This window comes from Squalius cephalus (assembly GCF_949319135.1).
Source record: "Squalius cephalus genome assembly, chromosome: 1".
Lineage (NCBI taxonomy): Eukaryota > Metazoa > Chordata > Actinopteri > Cypriniformes > Leuciscidae > Squalius > Squalius cephalus.
This window is the reverse complement of record NC_137122.1, coordinates 18,415,179-18,435,584: the sequence shown is the minus strand read 5'-3', so window position 1 is coordinate 18,435,584 and position 20,406 is coordinate 18,415,179. Positions and strand designations below refer to the sequence as shown.

The 20,406-nt window shown below is 41.4% G+C and overlaps 1 protein-coding gene across 1 annotated transcript in view; it reads right to left on the bottom strand.

Annotated features, from left to right (window-relative positions):
• Positions 1-2,504: 2,504 nt before the first annotated feature.
• The window catches only part of LOC307164298 (uncharacterized protein), a 138,722-nt gene continuing 120,820 nt past the window's right edge, over positions 2,505-20,406 (bottom strand). Inside the window, exons 3-4 of the mRNA XM_079880952.1 lie at positions 7,988-9,713; positions 2,505-2,997 (exon numbers count right to left, since the gene is read on the bottom strand). Coding sequence (XP_079737078.1) covers positions 2,931-2,997; positions 7,988-9,713 — 1,793 coding nt within the window. The 3' untranslated portion in view covers positions 2,505-2,930. The remainder of the gene's footprint in view (positions 2,998-7,987; positions 9,714-20,406) is intronic.

Sequence of the window (20,406 nt, the reverse complement as noted above, 5' to 3'; positions counted from 1 at the left end):
GTTGACAATTTGGACAAAGTCACATCAGCCTACAGCTGCCAGCGCAGGACTGTCCGTTGGCCTCTGGTGGTCTTCTGCAACATCTTGGATGTGTCAGCGTATAATGCCTTCGTCCTGTGGCGTGAGATCAACCAAACCTGGAGTGAGGGCAAATTGTTCCTGGAGGAGCTGGGAAAAGCTCTCATCACACCTGAGATCCAGAGACGCGCCTGCCCACCTCAATCACCAGCGGCTGCAGCTTTGGTTGAGTCAGTGCAAGCAGGTGGATCTGGAGTCAGACCCACAGAAAATGAAGGATTGAACACAGATGATAGGAAAAAACGGAAGAGGTGTGCCCATCCAAGCGCGACAGCAAAACCAGCACCATGTGTGTGAAGTGCAAGAAAGTCATATGCAGAAAGCACACACTTTGCTCATGTCAGAAGTAACTTCTTGACTTTATGAAATGGGTTTACAAAACAGCCAACTTAGGAAAAGTAAATATTTTCATTATACAGCTACATTTAATTGTTCAGTTATGATGTTCTAAGCAAAAAAAAAAAAAAAGTTACAAAAATGTATATGCAAAACAAGTCAGCATACTGTTTATTTTCAAATTTTGTCAAAACAAAACAGTTTTAAAAAATGGTTAAAAAACATTTTCATTAAATCATATCTTCAGATATATTTTTTGAAATATTTGACAAATGTTGATATTAAAGGTTTACAGTTTGTACCTGAATCTTTGTTGTTTTTCATAGTGTGATTTTTGAGGAATTGTATTGAATCCAATTAGGGTCAATTTGACCCGCTCCATAAAGGGTGTACACAGAAATCGAACTGTGCACAAGGGTTAACAATGTTCACGAGTGGGTGACCGGGGAAACAATAACAAACTGTGACCACCCTCCCTACACAGACAGCCTACAGTTTCCGAAAGGATATCGTCAATGGAGCCATCTTATGACGAAGGGAGTCTGGCACCATACAGGCTACCTTACAGGAACAGAAACAGGAAGCTACCTTGGGCCAACACAGAGGGCTTACCAAACCGCACAAAGAGCATTCTGTGGCACAACACCTTAGCCGGTTCACTTAGTAGGAAAAATTAAACCGTCAAATCAGAAACATATACACATATGTATATACACATTTAACATATACTGTATAATCCCTACAACATACATTTTATATATACTTCTCTTCTTCTGGGTAGTCCATCGTCGTCCGATGATGACTTCTCCTATAATTTGTGGGTTCTTTGATGACTGTATAGTCCAATGCGGGATGCACACTGTCTTTCACAGACAGGGCATGTAAAAGTTTCTCCTGATGGCCTTAAGGGGTCAGGAACAAACATGGTCTGCTTTCACTGATGTCTTTTAGTCAGGCGATGTTCAGTTCTCCTGTCTTCGTAGCTTTGTACTCCATTCTGACAGAGTTGCTGCCAGAGCGTGCGATTCGCTGCACTAGTTTCTAGGGATGTGGGCTTTATCACACACCTCTTAAGAAAGCCTTTTAGTTGGTCTTTCAGCCTCTTTTTTGACAGCCTGCAGATCGGGAGCCAAGATGTAACTGACCGTAGAGTATCTTTTTACGTGGAAGGCGACTTGGCGGCATTCTCACAACATGACCAAGCCATCTGAGTTGGTAGAGCATTAGGGTTGCTTCTATACTCCAACAGTTGTTTTTTTTTTTTCAGGATCTCGATATGTGGCACTCGATCTTGCCATGTCACTTTGAGGATACGCTGCAGGCATTTAATGTGGAAAGATTCCAACATTTTCAGATGTCAAGCACAGATGGTCCATGTTTCACAACCATACAGGAGAGTAGTGAGGCAGATTGCCCGATAAACAGCAATCTTTGTGTGTAGATGTAGATTAGCATTGCTAAACACTCTTTTCCTCAGTCTCCCGAATAAAGATGCAGCCTGCTTGATCCTGTGTTGAATATATACACATCTACACATTTTATATACACACACACACACACACACATACACACACACGTGTGTAATCTAAGACAATGGTGTAATCTAAGACAATGGGATCCAGTTAATTGCACTGTTATTTCAATACTTGAGTTCCTGCAAGATCGTTTTGCTTCATGGTTATCTCCTTCCACACTGAAGGTTTATGTTGCTGCCATTGATGCCTTCACCTTTGGCCTCTAGAGCTCATTCTACTCTGGGTACAGTGGCCTCCAAGGCCCTAATTTCTGGGGTGTCCTTTCAAGAAGCATTCCAAATCGTATAATGTTATATAGTTTGAAAGTAATCAGTTTTTTATTGTGAAAAAAAATTAAATAAATGATTTAAATAATACTTTGACATTTTCTAAGTAGAACTCAGTTTTGATATTTCACAACACTGTTATTTACAATAACTTGCTGAAAGAACTATTGTTTAAAATAGATAAAAGGCTTGAGACTTGACTTGGACTTAGCATTTAGGGACCTGTGAACATGTCTGCTGCATATCAAGGGTGAAACAGTTAATAATGTAGACAGACAGCAATCTCATTCAATGTCAGTCGTGTGTGGTGAAATATCATTTATTAGGTTTCTAAAAGCTGTATTGATAAAAATGTACAATAACAATGAGTTGGTGATACAATGAGCAATGAGTTTAATCAATAATTTTTTGAAGCAAATACATTTTCTGGTGGTCTTTCAGTTCATCGTCTGTAGTGAAGGACTTCCCTGCACTGAAACACACACCGCCGGGTCTTTTCTGCTGTTATATTATAAATTAATCTTCTCCTTTGTGTGAATCTTCAGGTGTTTATTCAGGTCTGAAGCCCAACGAAACTGTTTACCGCACTGACCACAGTTAAATGGTCTCTCTTTATAATGAGAAGCTGATGTGATTTCAGAGCGAAAGCCGCTTCTTCCCAGTGTGAACTCTCATGTGAATCTTCAGCCTGGAGCTTCTTGATGTGAAGCGTTTTTTACACTGAGGGCAGGAGACAGATTTGTTGGCTTCTGTTTTTCCTTTCTTCTTCACGTCCATCAGGTCTAAAAGAAACATTAAATCAAGTTGGATTTCAAATGAGAGACAAATGTGAAATGAAATGCGAAGCCCAAAGTCAAGATCACAGATGAGGTCAATAGTCATTTTAATCCCATCATATCTGGTCAACAACTGCTGTGCACGATTATGATCTATTTTAATATCATTAAAATAATTTGTGTTATAAATCCCTAGTTTGGTCATGAAACTCCAGATGGTGCATGCTTGACATGTAAACTGTAAGCAATCACATCATTTCCAACACCTTTCTAACATTAAAGGAGAACTCCGGTCAATTTTAACATTGAGCTAATTTTTTGGTAAATTTGGAGTGCTGTCAGTACAGAGAACAACGACAAAAATCGGTGTTGCCTACACCGTGTTATCCTCTTTGTAAAATTTGCACCCTGTTGACCTTAATGGGGCAAGTTTTAAACCTGCTGTTAGCCTCTTAACATCCCTGATGTGTCATTACAAGTGCACAGCTAATGTGAGTGATTCCTTCAGAGTGCCAGTATACCTGTATTTTCTTCCTGTTTTCTTCCTGTTTGCACAGGTATGTGCGCTGGCTGAAATAACATAATTTTTATTAATATCTTTCACATCTACTACAGTCAGATTCACCCGTGATCACTCTGAAGGAATCACTCACATTAGCTGTGCACTTGTAATGACACATCAAAGATGTTAAGAGGCTAAAAGCAGGTTTAAAACTTGCCCCATTGAAGTCAAAAGGGGGCAAATTTTAAAAAGAGGATAACATGGTGTAGGCAACACCGATTTTTGTCGTTGTTCTCTGTATTGACAGCACTCCAAATTTACAAAAAAAATGAACTCAATGTTAAAATTGACCGGAGTTCTCCTTTAACAGAGGAAGAATCTGGAAGCTTCTCGTCTCTGTATTCTTAATAAGCACCAGAGCAAATACAAAAACATGAACTGCTGTTAGAAAACATGAAAATACTGTTTGACGTTTTATCTTCACCATAATAAGTAATGTCAGGAAGAGAAAGTTGCACAGCGCTGCTTATACTGCTTTGTTTCTGCTTGTTTTGACTACTGTCACCTACATCTAGCCTCCTACTGTCAGAGAGTGATTTTGCATTGCTCTGAATGTTCCGGGTTACTTGACTGTAACCCTGTTCTCTGAAAAAAGCGGAACGAGATGCTGCGCTGCTTAGCGCATTGGGAACGTCTTTAATTGTGACCAGCTGTGAATATTGTGTGTAACACCTCAACATAATTGACCCTGGCCTGAGGTAATATAGCCTCGGTCGTTGACGTCATCGGCGCGCACCCGCAACACAAGGCTATAAATAGATGAGCCGGCATCGTCAGGATATTTAGGAAATCTCGCCATAGACATTAGGATTCTAGGAAAAGGGCCTAGACATTAGCTTGTGATGTCGACTCAAGGACATGAGAGCCCGGAGTGACATGAAAATCCCAACTATAAAATCTTATTATATTTGTGCAGAGAGGACCAGCCTGCCGCATCACAAACATGTTGTGCCAGAGCATTAGAGGAAGCGACCGCCCTGGTGGAGTGAGCCCTTATACCCAATGGCAAAGCTTAACTGCACACCTCATAGGCAAGAGCAATAACATCCCTGACCCCAATGTGACAAGGTCTGCTTGGTGGCGGCCGCTTTGTTACGGCCCCCATAACAGACGAACAGTTGCTCTGACTTACGCCACTGGCTAGTGCAGTGGACGTAGGTCTGAAGAGCATGGACTGGACACAGTCTGTGAGATCTCTCCTGATCCGGCGGTGTGAACGGCAGAGGGCAGAAGGTCTCAAGAGTAACCAGATGTACAGTCAAGAAAGGAACCTTAGGCAGGTAGTCAGGATGGGGATGAAAAATCACTTTCACTATTTCTGGTGCAAAGTCAAAGCAGTATGGCGAGACTGACAGAGCCTACATATCCCTGATTCTTTTTAAAGAAGTTATAGCCATAAGAAAAAATATCTTTAGGGTCAGAAGTTTGTCAGACGCTGATTCTAGAGCTTCAAAGGGGGTCTCAACCAGACCCTCTAGAACTATAGCTAAGTCCCATGAAGGGATCTTGGCTCTTACGGGAGGCCTCAGTCGTCTGTCGGCCACATAAATCCTTAGAGTGGCGGGGCATGTGCCTGTTGATAATATTTCCAGCAGGAAGTCCAGAACTGAAGCAATCTGGCAGTTGACCGGATCTGCATTATGTACAACACACCACCTTTCAAAGACACCCCATTTGTTGGCATAACTCTTTCTACTGGAAGGAAGCCCTAGCATTTAGAATGGTCTCAATAACGTCAGGTGAAAGCCCAGTATCCCTCAGTTGGTACCCATCAGGGGCCAAATATTAAGGTTCCACAGGTCGGGCCTGGGATGGAATATCGTGCCCTCCAACTGAGACAGAAGGCCCCTCCTCTCCGGAATCGCCCATGGCGAGCCGTCGAGGAGATATATTATCTCCAAGAACCACCCTCTGTTCGGCCAATGCAGCGCTATCAGTAAGAGGCAAGACCCTTGATGGCAAACCCTGGCTAGAACTCCTGGGAGCATAGAAACTGGAGGAAATGCATACATGCGCATTTTGGGCCATGTGTGTGTCATCGGAAAAAAAATGATGCAATTGCTCTTGTAATCTGAACAGCTGATCTGGACCAGTGCAGACCTCTCTGGTGATTTATGTAAGAGACTGCCACTGTGTTGTCCCCCCGCACTAAGACATGAAAGCCTCTCAACTGAAGGAGAAAGTATTTCAGGGCCAGAAATACATATTCCATTAACTTGAGGCAACTGTTTTGCCAATCAAGATGATGGCTCCCCAGATCCCTTGGGCAGGACGACCACTTAAGACCATTACCCAGCCCGACAGGGACGTAAAAATGACTAAAGGCCATTCCACACTGAGTCCGAAATTTTCGTATGCGTTTGTGTTCATCAGCCTTAAAATTCGGCATGCACAGAAACCTTGCATACTGAGTCCGATGCGTATTTATTAAACCTTTGCAGAAAAAAAACGCAAAAAATACAAAATGAATCGTCAAGCAGTGAGGATGATTTTGTTGCCCTCTTTCTTCTTAAAAAGACAAAAAGAAAGAGGAAATATTGGGTCCATCCAATCCTGAGATTGCGCCGAGAGGAAGGAGAATCAAGGAGTTGCAAAAATGATCCCGAGCGATTCAAAATTTACCTCAGAATGTCAGTGGAACAGTTTGATGCTTAGCTAGCGATACTGGAGCCACATATTAAATAAATAAAAAAGACCAATTTCCGTGAACCAATCGATCCTGAACAGAGACTGGCAGTATGTCTAAGGTATGGAGACACACACAGACACACACACATATGGCAGGCGGAAGCGTTGGGTAGACAGAACTAGGGCTGAACGATACATCGAATTTTCATCGTCATCGCGATATGAACTCGCGCGATGAACATCGCAACAGACAGCCTGACACGATGAACACCTGGTTCAGATTACAAGATTTTTGTGTCTGTTACGATAGTCACGGTGTCAGATTACTCGATTTTGACTCCTAAAATCTTGTCCTGTCATGGACAAGAAACATGTCAGACTACACGTTGCTTTCCGACCAGTCATCGCGTGCCGTCACACGCACACATTCACTCGCAAACATTCACTCGCACACACAACACACACACTGTCCCTCGCGCGTGAGCGAGCGAGGGACAGTGTGTGTGTTGTGTGTGCGAGTGAATGTTTGCGAGTGAATGTGTGCGTGTGACGGCACGCGATGACTGGTCGGAAAGCAACGTGTAGTCTGACATGTTTCTTGTCGCGCGCACACACACACACACACACACACTGTCCCTCGCTCACTCACTCACTCGCGCGCACACACACACACACACACACACACACACACACACACACACACACACACACACACACTGTCCCTCGCTCACTCACTCGCGCTAAATAGTAATCCAGGCAGGTAATAAACGTTTGACCTATCACGCAAATAACCTATTAAAGCACTAAGACATGGGAACAGTATATTCTATTTTACAATGTCTATTTAAAAAAAAACTAAAAAAAAACTAAAAAAAAACAGGAATTGTTGTTAGCTATAGCTAACATTCACGTTTGAATATTTATCGCAAGTCATATCGTCATCGCAATATTAAACAATGTTATCGCACATCGCAGCTTTTCCTCATATCGTGCAGCCCTAGACAGAACAGCCAAATAATACCCAATAATTATTATACCCAAATAATACATGATTAGTAATCGAATTGGCTGCTCAATCACACCTTAATCAATCCGAAATTTCGATCTGGTTGAAAGGGGAGGTTTAGGCCTAGGTTTTTTCATTGTCTTTGTAATCCGCATTTTGTTTTTCATACAGTACTTTGTGCTGCGAGACGAAGTGTATCAACTTGTCAGATGCCATTCTGGATTTTGTTGTTCGCTTGTACGGTGGCTCTAAATTGTCTGGCTGTGGATGCCAACATTATCACCATTCAAATTTGAAATGTCTAATATGCATCTTACATGACGTCATTGACCGAGGCTATATTACCTCCGGGTCAATTCTATTGATGTGTTACACACAATATTCACAGCCAGTCACAATTAAAGATGTTCTCAATGCGCTTAGCAGCACAACATCGATAGTAGTTTTTGAAAGGGAACAGACAAATCACGTCAAAAACTGACTGATTGTTTATATATCACAAATTTATGTTGGGTTGAACACGAGTTAATAGAAGCCAATAAAACAACAAAATGTCAGTTTCTCATCGTGGCTGTTTAGAAACTAATGAATGAATGAGGCATTTATATAGCGCAACTATTTACTACTGTACACACCAAGCGCTTTACAATTACATCAGGTGTCGGCCTCATTCACGACCTGGATGATTCAACAGCAGCCACAGTGAAACAGCGCCAACTATAGGTGGAGAAGAGATATTTGACTGACTAACTTACACAGAAGAGATTTTGTTGCTCAGCACATAAAGATGAACTTCTTACCGTGATCTCAGACTGAGGTGATGTGGTTTCTCCACTGCATGGATCTTCATGTGTCTCTTCAGCTGACTTTTAATAGAGAAACTCTTCCCACACTGATCACACGTGTGCGGCTTCTCTCCAGTGTGGATCCTCTCATGTGATTTCAGATTTGATGGCTGACTGAATCTCTTGACACAGTGTGAACACTTATAAGGTTTTTCTCCAGTGTGAATTCTCTGGTGCAGTTTTAAACCGTTCGCTGTAATAAAAGTCTTCCCACACTCAAAGCACATGTACTCTCTCACACCAGTATGAGTTTTCTGATGTCTTTGTAAACTTTGCAGCTGTGAAAATCTCTTTCCACATTCAGAACATAAATGTGGCTTCTCCTTCGTATGAACTGTCAGGTGTGTCTTCAGGTTTGATGCCAAAAGAAACGTCTTGCCACATTGATCACTTGTGAACGGCTTCTCTCCGGTGTGAACTCTCATGTGAATCTCCCGATTGTGTTTGCTTGTGAAACTCTTTCCACACTGGTCACATGAGAACGGCTTCTCTCCGGTGTGAACTCTCATGTGTCTTTTAAGGTGTGTTGATCGGCCGAATATCTTCCCACATTGCTTGCATGAGAACGGCTTCTCTCCAGTGTGAACTCTCATGTGACTCTCAAGACCATGTTTGTATGTGAAACTCTTTCCACACTGATCACACGTGTGTGGCTTCTCTCCAGTGTGGATCCTCTCATGTGATTTCAGATTTGATGCCTGACTGAATCTCTTGTCGCAGTGTGAACACTTGTAAGGCTTTTCTCCAGTGTGGATCATCTTATGTGTTTTCAGTTGATGTGACTGACTGAATCTCTTGTCACACTGTAAACACTTGTAAGGTTTTTCTCCAGTGTGAATTCTCTGGTGCAACAGCTTCTCTCCGGTGTGGATCTTCATGTGAATCTCCCGATTTTGTTTGTATGTGAAACTCTTTCCACACTGATCACATGAGAACGACTTCTCTCCAGTGTGAACTCTCATGTGACGCTCAAGATTTTGTTTGTTTGATAAACTTTTTCCACATTGATCACATGTGAATGGGTTCTCTCCAGTGTGAACACTCATGTGAATCTCAAGCTTATGTTTGGCTGTGAAACTCTTTCCACACTGATCACATGTGAACGGCTTCTCTCCAGTGTGAACTCTCATGTGAATCTCCTGATTTTGTTTGCTTGTGAAACTCTTTGCACACTGGTCACATGAGAACGGCTTCTCTCCGGTGTGAACTCTCATGTGACTTTTAAGATAATCTTTTCTTGAGAAACTCTTTCCACACTGATCACATGAGAACGGCTTCTCTCTGGTGTGGATCTTCGTGTGAATCTCAAGACTATGTTTGGCTGTGAAACTTAAAAATGTATTTTTAGTCTTTGAGCGACTCAAAGGTTTTTCTCCAGGTTTGACATGATGTTCCTCCTCCACTTCACTCAGTTCTTCACTCTCCTCCTTCACTTCACTCAGTTCTTCACACTCCTCCTTCACTTCACTCAGTTCTTCACACTCCTCCTTCACTTCACTCAGTTCTTCACTCTCCTCCTTCACTTCACTCAGTTCTTCAAACTCCTTTACTTCACTCAGTTCTTCGCTCTCCTCCTTCACTTTACTCAGTTCTTCACTCTCCTCCTTCACTTCACTCAGTTCTTCACTCTCCTCCTTCACTTCACTCAGTTCTTCACTCTCCTCCTTCACTTCCATCAGGTCTGAAATGAAAGAAAAAAAAAAGTTTAATTTCATTTTCAGTACGTAAAAATTCAAAGAGAGAAATATGATTATAAAATTAAAGGGCATAAACTGAGCCCTAAAATATTCCCATCATTTTGATGAGTTTTTATGAATTATTCATGTCCCTGAAAATCTCCATGAATGAGGAACATTGTGACGGAGAGGCAGAGACGGTCGGATCCATTTGCAGATATTTATTACAGAAGATAACAAACTCAAAAGAAGACAAGGGCAATACAGAATCGTAGTCAAACAAGCAGTGGTCAGAGGCAGGCAGCAAAGGTTCACAAATTAGTTCAGAGTGCAAGTTCAAATACACCAGATCAAGTCAAAATACTGAGTAGCAAGGGATACAAACTGAGACAGAGTTTTGGTAAAACAAGACTTCACAAATGAGAACAGAACAGAACAGTCCAGATAAAGGGGAGCTGAGGGTGCACAGGTGAAACTGATGAAATCATAATGAGGTGATGAGGGAAATGCAGTCCTAGTATGCAGGAGAGAGGGACCTAGTGAGACCAGGAAGAGGCGCTGTCGTGCGTTCCGTGACAAACATAGATCTTCCAATTATTACTTTTAAAACATCATAGGCACAAATCCCATGTTTCTGTCAAGAGAACTATTAAAATATTTGATCAATAATACATGATGTTTTATTAACAAGGTTCGAGAGGAGCATGTTCAGATAATTAACACAAGTGGAGAGCACTCAGCAATCAATGGTAAGAGGTGTATATATACTCAGCAGTCTCACCTCATTCCATTGACAGTTTTTGCAGTATCCCTCCACCACCCCTTCTCCACGCTTCTAGTCCTAAACACTAGCTACGTTTACATGGACACAATCGGAATGAAATCAATCCGATTGATGAATCCGAACAAGGTGTTTACATGAATGATAAATAAAGTCATCGGGTTGATGCACGCGTTTATATGTCACGAGTTTCAAATCGGATCTGATGTTTTGACATGCGCACACTGCACGAATATACAGAGTTTCCCGCTTTTCACGCATAAATATTCTCCTCTATTGGTTCTTTATTTGTTTTAAACAGCAGACGTAATATTAATTCGTCTCTGGTCATAATTTAGAGCATATTAACCGTTTTGCCGTGCTGCTTATTGATCACGCAGTAAAAATGCCCCTCCCCGCGGCCAAAACCAGTCATCTGTGGATGAGAATCCAACACAAGCACTGGTGGGATGTTGTCCTGCTTCACTTCACAGACGCGCGAGTGAAATGAGAATTTTAGAATGACGGGAAACTTATTAATATGACACTTTATTCAACAGGAAGAACAGCTCGTTCCGGGCGTCATACGTCATTTCGCTAGTTAACGTCATTGCACATGCGCAGTCCTTTCAGTTTCGGTTTTCAATCGGATCAAGTGTTTACATGTTCTCTCGATCGGATTACAAAAGGAATAAACCACCCCTTTCAATCCGATCGAAATTTCATTCGGATCGAGCTCAATCGGATCGATTAAGGTGTTTACATGAAGGTTTTTTAGTCCGATTGAGCCTTCAATCCGATTTTAAGTGCCCATGTAAATGCAGCTACTTACATACGGGGGGGGGGGGGGGGGGTAGCCCTCCCTCCGGACAGCACGCCAAATACGCATTAAACTTTACCCCTTCAAATGATATGTAAGTGTGAACTCGTGAAACTTATCTAATGTAATAAAAACATTACACATATACAACAGTGCCATAACGTTTTCAATTCAAGAACTGTTTTCGGTTTTCAATCCGATCAAGTGTTTACATTTTCTCTCGATCAGATTACAAAAGGAATAATCCACCCCTTTCAATCCGATCGAAATTTCATTCGGATCGAGCTCAATCGGATCGATTAAGGTGTTTACCGGAAGGTTTTTTAGTCCGATTGAGCCCTCAATCCGATTTTAAGTGCCCATGTAAACGCAGCTACTTACATACGGGGGGGGGGGGGGGGGGGTGTAGCCCTCCCTCCGGACAGCACGCCAAATACGCATTAAACTTTACCCCTTCAAATTATATGTAAGTGTGAACTCGTGAAACTTATCTAATGTAATAAAAACATTACACATATACAACAGTGCCATAACGTTTTCAATTCAAGAACTGTTTTTCTTTTTCATCTTAACTGTCTTTTGTTATAACAGATGACATCATAAACAGCAGGAGATTTAATAGGCTAAATACAAAATTATTTATTTTGAAATGAACAATGTTTTGTAAAACACCACTCTTCCATTCCGATTACAGCATCAAACAGATTCTCCCCACTCAGCGAAACACCCACTAAGAATCCTGTTGATTGTGCCCTAGTTATTGCCGATTCTATTACACGGAACGTGAAAATAGAGACACCAGCCACCATAGTCACATGTTTGCCGGGAGCCAGAGCGCCTGACTTCAAAGCAAATTTAAAAGTGCTGGCTAATGCTAATCGTAAATTCTCGAAGATCATTATTCATGTCGGCACTAATGATGTTCGACTCCGCAAGTCGTAGATCACAAAAATTAAAGGAGTCATGACCTGTAATTTTCACTTTTCCACGAGAAAAAATGTATGTTATGATTGCCTAACGATTATACACTGACCGGGAAGCCGATATTTAAAAGTGAAGCGTTTGTTTACCCCTGGGTTCGTCAACCAGCCCACGTGCACGCGCACTCAAATACGTGATGCTAATTTCAGGATATACCATATATGGACACCGCAGACCTATGCTGCAGGAAGCCCGCCCTGCCCCCTCCCTGTCCCCTCCCCCTCATATTCAGTCGAGCGACGCCATTACTGAATTCAAGTCAAGTCAAGTCAAGTATCCTATATTGTCAGTTCTTCCACATGTACAGTACATACATACAGAGAATTGAAATTACAGTACTCTCAGACCCATGGTGCATACAGATAACATTAACAATAAAACCTAAATATCTAGATCAAATATAAAATATAAAATACAACTTTCTAATAAATAATTTTAAAAAAAGCAGCGTAAGACACATGGCAAATATAGTGCAAACCAGTGTAGTGAACAAAGATTTTAGTGCAAAAAAAAAAAGAAGAAGCTTATTCCTGTCTAATTAAAGTGCCAAAGTGCTCAAAAAGCAGTCCTTTTATTTAAACTGACTAATGAGGTAGTAGAGCGACTAATGGGCAGACCCATGCAACACAAGTGACTGGTTCATGCCATCATCATTATACGTTAGTGGGAGGGGAGAGTGAAAGGGCCTAAGAATATGGGTCTGGACGGGGGGTAGTCCTGGTACCATGGAGCCTAGGGCAGAAGAAAGAAGAGGGGGTAATTTCGAGAGCGAGTTCAGCTTCCTGACAGCCTGATGAATGAAGCTGTCCTTTAGTCTGCTGGTCCTGGCCTGTAGACTCCGCAGTCTCCTCCCTGATGGCAGCAGACTGAAGAAGCTGTATGACGGGTGAGTGGGATCACCTACAATGCAAAGGGATTTGCGGGTGAGACGGGTTCCATAAATGTCCTGAAGGGAGGGAAGACCAATGATCTTCTCAGCTGCTCTCACTATGCGCTGTAGAGTCTTCCGGCCAGATGCGTTACAGGCCCCATACCACACAGTGATGCAGCTCGATAAAATACTCTCAATAGTGCCTCTGTAAAAGGAGTACATGATGGAGGGCGGGGCTCTGGCTCTTCTCAGTTTACGGAGGAAGTAGAGACGCTGCTGTGATTTCTTGGCCAGTGCTGCTGTGTATACAGTCCAGGAGAGGTCCTCAGAAATGTGCACACCCAAAAACTTTGTGCTGCTCACTCTCTCCACAGTGGCACCGTTGATGGTTAGAGTAGAATGCTGAGTGTGCGCTCTACTGAAGTCAACAACAATCTCCTTCGTCTTGTCCACGTTCAGAGAGAGATTGTTGTCACTGGACCACCTGGCCAGGCGGCTCACCTCGCACCTGTAGTTTGTCTCATCTTTGTTACTAATGAGACCCACCACAGTCGTGTCATCCGCAAACTTAATAAGGAGGTTGGAATTATGTGACGGTGTGCAGTCGTGGGTCAGCAGAGTGAAGAGGAGGGGACTTAACACACATCCTTGGGGGCCCCCAGTGTTCAGAATGATGGTACTGGAAGTGTTACTGCCGACCCGTACTGCCTGAGGTCTTCCAGTTAGAAAGTCCAGCAGCCAGTTACACAGTGAAGAGCTGAGCCCCAGCTGAACCAGTTTGTGAATGAGCTGTTGAGGGATGATAGTGTTAAATGCGGAACTGAAGTCTACAAACAGCATTCTGACGTATGAGTCCTTTTTGTCTAGATGTGTGAGTGCTGAGTGGACGACAGTTGTGATGGCATCATCGGTCGAGCGATTTGACCGATATGCAAACTGAAAAGGGTCCAGGGAGGGGGGAAGGGCAGACTTGATATGGTGCATGACTAGCCGTTCGAAGCACTTCATAATAATAGGAGTAAGTGCAACTGGACGGTAGTCATTAAAGCAAGATGGAAACGGCTTCTTGGGAACTGGAATGATGGTGGTAGCTTTGAAGCATGTAGGGACAACAGACTTAATGAGATGTTAAAGATGTCCATGAAGACATCAGTAAGTTCTGCTGCACAGTCTCTCAATACACGCCCAGGAATATTATCAGGACCCGAAGCTTTGCGTGCATTGATCTTTCTAAAGGATCTCCTCACGCTGTCTGGGGTCAGCGTCATCATCTGGTCGCTGGGAGGAGATGGAATCTTCTGTGCAGTGGAGTTGTTTTGTATCTCAAAGCGAGCGAAGAAGACGTTCGCCTCGTTCAGCAGAGAGATGTTACTGTCACAGGTCCGCGGTGGGGGCTTGTAATCCGTAATGTTCTGTATCCCCTGCCATAGACTCTGAGTGTCTCTGCTGTCACTGAATTGATGTGCTATTCTCCTGGAGTACTGTCTCTTAGCCTCTCTGATGCCACAGGACAGGTTGGCCCTGGCTGTTCTCAGACACACCTCATCTCCAGCTCTGAAGGCAGCATTCCGTATCTTCAGGAGTCTGTAGACCTCCCCTGTCATCCACGGCTTCTGGTTGGCCCGGACAGTGATGGTCTTTGTGACTGTTACATCATCAATACACTTGTTGATGTAGGCAGTGACAGTCTTTGAGTACTCTTGGAGGTCTATGGTGTTATTGTATGTGGCAGCTAGGGGTGTGCCGGTTTCAGAATTGGTGATGACGGTTATGACGTAAATCAAATGTGACGGTTCGTAACATAACCGCCGTTGGGGGGGGGGGGGGGGGGGGGCTGCGACGGTCGTCTGTTATAAGACAACTTAGTTTGAATAAAAGTAATATTTGTGTAGTGTTCAATGTTGTTATCAATAGAGATACACGAATGGGGTATTATTTAATCCGCAACCGCAACCGTAAACAGAAACGAGCAGTATAGCAGTTAGAGCCCGACCGATATGGATTTTTGGGCGCCGATGCCGATACCGATTAAAAAAAAGCCAGATACCGATATATCGGCCGATATTATTTGTGTGTATATTATAATACAGTAGCAATATTATTGATGTGTATTATAGTACAGTAAGTTTGGACACACTTTCCAATTGGTGTGTACAAACTTTTGATGGGTACTGTATATAGAATACACAGTATAAACAGAATAAATATATAAACGTTTTGCAATGATAACTCAAATGTGGTGATTAAACACTTGTGTGACAAAGATATGTAATGGAGGCAGGGTGAATGATAGAATGAGAATTTGAGCTGTAACCAAACTAGTTTACATTGCATTTTATATTATATTATATTCTAAATACTCTTCTATTTTTAATCTTAATTTCTCTAATATCTACCAGTGGAGGAAGAACTCAGATCTTTTTAGTAAAGTAAAATTAATAATATCATAATGAAAACGTTTATAATTACATATGTACAGTAGTTTTATACTATTTTAAATAAGTAGTAAGCAAAATGTACTAAACGTGAAACTAGGCTATAGGGCTGGACCCGAATATTAGTTCGGTGGGTTGGTATTCGATTTGAAAATTTGACATTCGAATATTTGTTGTTGTTGTTTTTTTTCACATCTGGGATCCCCCGCGAAACGGTTCTCATTCGCACTTTGGCGACACACTGACTGCGTGGCATGGCCGTTTTTATTTCGGCTCCCATGTTAACAGGTTGGAGTTTGCACACTGCCTGCGTGAGACACGCGTCTCTCAGGCGCGGCTCGAGCCACGCGGAAAACGCGTGCATGCCAGAAATAGAACCGACGCGCAAGTCTTCTCTGGCAAGAGCGCAGAACAGTGGAGTTTGTATGGACAAAGTGCATGTCTGAGCTTGTGTTTTGGATTAAGCTGTGTTGCTTTGACATTGCGGAAAATAGAATAATAGAAACAAAATGTATTAGCCTTTTTACCCGTTATTATCAATCTAAATTAATCTCGTTTTTTAATTTAACTTAATTTCGTTTCTTTATTTAAATTTCGTTTTTCTTTATTTAATTTCTTTATTTAAACTTCGTTTAATTTCTTTATTTAAATTTCATTAATTTCTTTATTTAAATTTTGTTTTTCTTTATTTAAATTTCGTTTAATTTCTTTATTTAAATTTCGTTTAATTTCTTTATTTAAATTTCGTTTAATTTCTTTATTTAAATTTCGTTTAATTTCTTTATTTAAATTTCGTTTAATTTCTTTATTTAAATTTCGTTTTTCTTTATTTAAATTTACTTTAATTTATTTAAATTTAGTTTAATTTCTTTATTTAAATTTCGTTTAATTTCTTTATTTAAATTTCGTTTAAATAGCAGTTTACTCACCGCATGCGACAGCGAACCTTTATCATTGTGACTGCTCGATCCTTAAACATTAGACGATCTGGGCTTTGTTTATAAAACAATCATCGTCAAAATGCAGGGAACAAAGAGTCTTGCACAACCTCCGTTGATGCTTCGAAAAAACAAACTCCATCCACTATTCCCTTAACGCTGGGTTGTTTGGGAATCTGTGCAGGGTTGTCTTGCCCTGGCAACCAAAAACCCACTTCTTTGGTGACATTGACTTCCCTAAAAGCCGAGCATAGCGCTTTGAGGTAACGTACTGCTTTCGCTCTCTTCTCTCTCTGGTCTATGAGTGCGTGCACGGCCGCGGAGAAGTGCCCTTAGGACCCATATAAGGAAATTCCGCCCTATCTTACGTAAGACAGAGCCATACTCGAAAAAAAACTTTCCGAAACTTGTGACAAACCGGAAGGAGTATTTTTGGAACAAAAATACTCCTTCAAACGTACAACTTAACTTTTGAAACTTTGTCCATGTTTAGCATGGGAATCCAACTCTTTAACAGTGTAAAAAACTCAGTATGCATGAAACAGCAATTCACCCCCCCTTTAAATCTACCCTTTACTGTGTCAGTAATTTTTGCTTAATTTAACAGACCTGTGTGTGTGCAGACCCGCTTGTGTCGCCTCCACTGTGGGCGAGATGCACTAGTGGGGGTCGGTGATGGTGTAGGCCTCCGGAGCAGACCAAGTTCTCGCAGCTTTTCTGCGTACGCGGAGTTAAACTCTAAAAATGTGGTTCTGCCGACTTCTAACAGAAACTCACGGCTGTATACGCACTTAAATACAAATTGACGCGATGAAGACGTACAAAAACACTGCGACTCACAAGACAAAAGACACGAAAACACCATTCTATCGGGAGCGAGAGAAGCCGCTGCGTGTGGACGCGCCGCCAACGCAAAAGTGTCCGATTCGAAGTACGCACTCGACTGTGAAAGATGCAGAAACGTGGTGCACACGTGAGTTGCTTTTTTTTCAACTTTTCTTTTTTAGAAGGGCCTGAAAGACTATAATAGAGCGTGGGAATCCAAGGTAATACTAGGTTATGACTCCTTCAACATTAAAGAGGTGTGTGAACTTGCAAGTACGATGTCAAGCACTGTAATTTGCTCTGACCCCCGTCCTGTTCGCAGGAGTGATGAGATAGTTAGTAGATTGTCCTCACTCAATGTCTGACTGTTGCGGTGGTGTCCGCAAAATAATATAGAATTCATAGAAAAATGGAAAAGTTTTTGGGGCAGACCTGACCTGTTGAAAAGAGCTGGTATTCATCCCTCCTGGGATGGTGCTGCTCTTCTCTCTAGTAATATGGCACATAGTCTTAGAGCTCAAACATGACAATCTGGGGCTCAGGTCAGGAAGCAGACAGACTGGCTAAACCGACCGTCTGCTAGCGGCCTCGCGTTACCCAGGTCAGATAAATCCCATCACATAGAGCCTCTTTCACCTAGTTATCATCATATAGAGACTGTGTCTGTTCCCCGAATTAGGACATACAAAAAACTCCTAAACCCATTCAAGGGTAAAAATGTAATTGATGTTCAACAAATAAAAAACAGCTATAATAATTTATAGTAATATCTTCAGAATTACTGAATTATAATTTGTTTGAAGTGTTGTTGCTAAATGTAACACTAGTGTAAATGATAAATCACGTTTAACATTTGTGCTGGCTACTGTATACAGGCCACCATAAAGATTTTAAATCAAAGCATTTGCTGATTTTCTATCAGAGTTAGTAGCGGCTGCAGATAAAGTCCTAATTGTTGGTGATTGTAAGCTGGCTATGATTAAACCACTTGTTAAAAATCACAACTTGATCCTACAGAATTAGTCAATTACAGGCCGATCTCGAATCTACCTTTTCTGTCAAAGATAATAGAAAAGGCAGTATCCTCACAACTGTGTTCCTTTCTTGAAAGAAATGATATATGTGAGGATTTCGAGTCAGGATTTAGACCGTACCATAGTACCGAGACAGCTCTCATTAGAGTCACAAATGATTTGCTCTTATCATCCGATCGTGGTTGTATCTCTCTATTAGTGTTAGGCAGTGTTGTGCCTGAACGCGTTCATTGAATGATAGTTCATGAACTCGTTCATATTTTGGGCGAACGTGAACTGAACGTACCGTATTACTGCCTGATGAACTCGTTCATTCTGGTGTCTGTGAACGCACGCTCTCTCAGTTTAACTTCGTTCAATAGGATGCCAGATTTCTATAGAGCCTTCCAGGCGAAAACCCACCTAAACCGGCCTTAATATGTAGCGGGAAAAAACACGCAATCTGGCAACACAAGCCACCAGTGTCGCACTGCCGCGTTGTTCGATCTCGTTCATCAAAATGAACAAATCTTTTTTCGAGTCATTTCGTTCATTTAAGGGGCTTTAAATGTTATACTATTAACTGGCAAATTCCCCGAACACATCCACCTACGCAATCTTGATCAATTAGAAATTATTATAATGCAGTCAAAAATCGTTTACAGGGAACATAAATAATTAGGCTACTTTACCTCGAGTCTTTCATTTATTTGTCACGTGACAGACGCAATAAATGGATCGTTCATGAACGACTCATCACTTAGGTTACAAATCAAATCAAAACAGAAAGCAGCAAGGAGGCGTCGTATGATCGTTTAAACGAGTTTTATGACAAGGTCGGTGAGGATGGGAAAAATCTGACGCATAGCTTCAGTGTTAAAACTGATAAAATAATTGTCTGTGGTTCTATATGGGCTGTGGCAATCATTTTGAAAAATAATATCTCGCAGCAACATGGAAAAAAAGAACTATGAACTAGTTCATTTTTGGAACTGTGAACTTAGTTCAAAATCTTGAGTATATGAACTATGAACTGAACTAGCCTAGTTCATTTTAAAATTTGTGAACTGAACTTTGAACTAGTTCATGTAGAAAGTGAACTTTCCCAACACTGGTGTTAGGCTACTCGATCTTAGTGCTGCATTTGACACTATTGACCACAACGTTATTTTAAATAGACTCAAATTATGTTGGCATTAGTGGAATAGCATAATGGTTTATCATACTGGTTTATATAACATGGTTTAGAGGTCTTTAGAATCGCGTGGAAAGACAGTATGTAAAAAGGCCCTAAAAGCAGCCTCCGCAAACTAATAGAAAATAACCAAAATAATCCAAGGTTTTTATTTACCACCGTGGCTAGACTAACAAATAAACAGACATTACCTGAGCGAAATATTCCGTTACAGTTTAGTAGTAATGATTTTATGAATTTCTTCACTGAGAAAATAGAAAGTATCAGAAACACAATTGTAAATGTACAATCTTTGATGATGTCTTATGATTCAGCCTCAATTATCACCCCGCAAGAACAATTACAGTGCTTTAGAACTATAGGACAGGAAGAGCTAAATAAACTTATCATTGCATCTAAACCAACAACATGTTTATTAGATCCTATACCAACTAAACTACTGAAAGAAGTGTTACCTGTAGTGGAAGAGCCTCTCCTCAATATTATTAACTCATCTTTATCTTTAGGTCATGTTCCAAAAATATTCAAGTTGGCAGTTATAAAACCTCTCATTAAGAAACCACAATTAGATCATAATAACCTAGCAAAATACAGACCCATTTCAAATCTTCCCTTTAAAATACTAGAAAAAGTTGTGTCCGCTCAATTCTGCTCTTTCTTGCAAGAAAATTATATCTATGAAAATGATATCTATGCAACGATGTGTGTGGCTATGTTGAGAGACTAGTATCGGGGGCTAATCAGTCGGAGCTTAGGCACAATCTTGAATACAACAAACAAAATAGCGATTTTTGCAGGCAATGCAGATTATATTTTAAGACTTAACGATTGTAGTCCTTTGTTAGTGAGTGTGTGTGTCT